The sequence below is a fragment of the Crocodylus porosus genome, unplaced genomic scaffold (assembly GCF_001723895.1).
Source record: "Crocodylus porosus isolate Cpor-Errol unplaced genomic scaffold, CroPor_comp1, whole genome shotgun sequence".
In the NCBI taxonomy this organism is placed as follows: domain Eukaryota; kingdom Metazoa; phylum Chordata; order Crocodylia; family Crocodylidae; genus Crocodylus; species Crocodylus porosus.
In genome coordinates this window covers 19106240-19109436 of record NW_017728943.1, presented here as the reverse complement: position 1 = coordinate 19109436, position 3197 = coordinate 19106240, and the positions used below count along the sequence as shown (strand labels likewise).

Sequence of the window (3197 nt, the reverse complement as noted above, 5' to 3'; positions counted from 1 at the left end):
ATCAGGGGTGACCACCAGGATCTGGGGGAACGTTTGTTCACCAGAGCGCCCCAAGGGATGACGAGGTCGAACGGTCACAAACTCCTGCAAGACCGCTCCAGGCTGGACATAAGGAAGACTTTCTTTACTGTCTGAGCCCCCAAGGTCTGGGACAGCCTGACATCGGAGGTGGTTCAAGCACCTACAGTGAACACCTTCAAGAATAAATTGGATGCTTATCTTGCTGGGATCCTGTGACCCCAGCTGACTTCCTGCCCTTTGGGTGGGGGGCTGGACTCGATGATCTTCTGAGGTCCCTTCCAGCCCTGATGTCTATGAAATCTATGAAATATTCAAGAGGGTTAGCAGTCTTTTACAAGAGTGTATAGCATAGTCTTTTTTTTTTTTTTTTTCAGCCTGTCTCCTCACTCTCATTCCTGGTAGGTAGTCTTTCTATTGACAGCGGCCAGTGATACGCTTGAGGCAAATGTCCCATGACTGCCATGAGATGCCATATCAGCAGGGATCTGGGTTTTCTGTTTCCCTTGGAAAAATGGAGAAAACCACAGATTTCCAGGTTTAATCAGAGAAAATGCAGATTTTCCCTTTTTAGCAGGGAAACCCATGGATTTTCCCCTTTTGCAAAGAGGTCTGCAGGCTGGCTGAGTTCCAGCCTGCAAGACCTATTTGCAAAAGGAGTGGGAAAGCCCCAGCCCTGCCTGGAGGGGGAGGGAATGGGGGAAAGGGTGGGACCCAATGCTCTTACTTACCAGAGACTGCCTCAGGATCAGTCTTCTTCATTCCTGGAGGTAAGTGGGGCTTGGGGGTTGTGAAACAGGTTTTGGGAGGAAGCTGGCTGGAGGCTGAGGGAGCAAGGATGTGTTGGGGGAAGACATGGAGTTCCTTTCCCCAATACTTTCCCCTCCCTCAGCCCAGACAGGTGGGTCAGCAAGCAGGGAGGGGTGGGGGGAACACAGCATGCCCCAGGGTGTGGTGGCAGAGGGGCAAGGAGCACTGCCAGCCCCCCACCTCGGTTCATTCTGTGCTTGCTCCCAGGAGCAGGGTCAGGGGGTGAGGGAAGCAGTGCCCCTTTGCGGCCCTCACATGCCTGCTTGGCTGGGGGGGAGGGAAAGCTCACACCCACCACCACCATTGCACTGCTACCACCACACCTTGCACCACTTGCCTGTGGCCAGTGGTGGGAAAGCTCCACAGGACACAGGGTGCGGTGTCTCACCATGTGTGAGCCTCCCCCCCACCCCGGCTGAGCAGGTATGCGAGGCCCACAGAGGGGCACTGTTGCCCTCACCTCTGCTCTGAACAAGCAGCATGGGGCACGGTGGCAGCGGTGCAATGGTGCTAGTAGCCACCATCGCGTGTGAACAGAGGTGGGGACAGCCACTAGGGGTGATACGGTGGCAGCCTGCAGTGTGGTGGTGGTGGTGGTGGTAGCCACTGCAAGCCAGCACCACTGCATCACTACCACCATGTCCTGCACCACTTGCCTGGAGCAGGGCCAGGGGGGTGAGGGCAGCAGTGCCCTTTTGCGAGCTGCACATGCATGCCCAGCTGCGGGGTGGGGGGTGGGGGCTTGCACATGGCAGCCACCACCATGTCCTGTGCAACTTTCCCGCCACTGGCCATGGGCAAGTGGCATGAGGTGCAGTGGTGGCAGTGCAGTGGTGGTGGCGGTGGCTGCTGTGTGCATCTCCCACTCCCCTCCAGCCAGGCAGTGTGTGTGAGGCCTTCAGAGGGGCACTGCTACCCTGGCCCCCTCAGCTCTGCTGCTGCAAGCAGGTACAGAGTGAGCTGAGGTGGGAGATGGGCACTGCAGTGTGTCACGTTGGGCAGGCAGTGCCCCTCACCCCTCTGCTGCCGCACTCCAGGTCACGCTCTGTTCACACACACCACCCCCAGGAAGGGAAAGTTTTTCATATTTTCATAGTAGCTAGGGTCAGGAGGGACCTGATCAGATCATCTAGCCTGACCCCCCTGCCACAGGCAGGAATGAATGCTGGGCTCACAAGGCCCCAGACAGGTGATCATCCAATCTCCTCTTGAATTTGCCCAAGGTAGGGGCGAGGACAACTTCCCTGGGAAGCTGGTTCCAGATATTGGCCACCCAAACTGTAAAATATTGCCTCCTGATCTCTAACCTAAACCTATTCTCCATCAGCTTATATCCATTGTTCCTCATCACCCCGGGTGGTGCTGGGGAGAAAAGAGCTCTACCTATTTGGTGTTGATCTCCCCTGATGAGTTTGTAGGCAGCCACCAGGTCTCCTCTCAGCCTCCTCTTGCTGCGGCTGAACAGGTCCAGGTATTGTGGAAAGCCCCACCAGGAGTACCTGCCAGCCGGCAGGTACTCCATGTCTTCCCCCAACACATCCTTGTTCAGTTAGCCCCTCTGTCCCCTCCAGTGGTGGTGGTGTGGTGGTACCATCGTGTGTAAGCTTCCCCTCTCAGGCTGGGTGGTGCGTGTATGATCCACAGAGGGGCACTGCTGCCCTCACCACCCCACCTTCCTGGGAGCAGACGGAGAGATGCACTCCTTCTCCCCCATTCTCAGTTTGCTCCCAACCCCTTCCTTTCCCCCTGTCCCTTCACATGCTGGTGTGTGTGTGTCTGCCTGCCTCTGTGTGGGGGGGGCTGGGCACAAGCAGAACTGGGGAGGCTGTGGGTGGGAGTGAGGGGCACTAGCAGGGTTGGGGGGGACTTAAAACTAATTTTTATCAGAGAATATGTGATTTATCAGGGAAAACCAGGATCCCTGCTTATCTGGTTCAACTAGCACTATAGTCCTCTGCAGGCTCTTGCTACTCAAGTCTCAACCTCCAAGTGTCCCAGCAATCAGCACCTGCATCATTGTCATACCATTACATCATATCTCTTCTCTCAATATCTCCAAACGTATTGCCACCTAAAAGATGTTACTTCAGATGCTTCCTCTCGCCTCTGTATATTTTAAGTTTTATTTTACATTGTCTACTTGAGAATATTTTCAGAGCTTTCTTTGTCATAAGACTTTAACTGAACGTTCAGGGCCTTGCATGGAGAACAGTGTATAAACAGAATGATGATGTGATGTTACTGAATAATGTCATGTGAAATGCAATGCAGGCATGTAGGGAATAGCCAATAAAATAGCTTCTCTCCTTGGCTTCCACATAATAATGCAGAATGTAGAGGTTGGAGGGATCAACAAATCTGGATTGAAT

General features: G+C 54.2%; 1 protein-coding gene across 1 annotated transcript in view; it reads right to left on the bottom strand.

The window, feature by feature from the left end:
* Positions 1 to 780, bottom strand: part of LOC109319024 (lymphotactin-like) — a 4282-nt gene extending 3502 nt beyond the window's left edge. Inside the window, 1 exon segment of the mRNA XM_019548541.1 lies at positions 750 to 780. Within this exon segment, the coding sequence (XP_019404086.1) occupies positions 750 to 780 (31 nt within the window).
* Between the last annotated feature and the right edge of the window lie 2417 nt (positions 781 to 3197).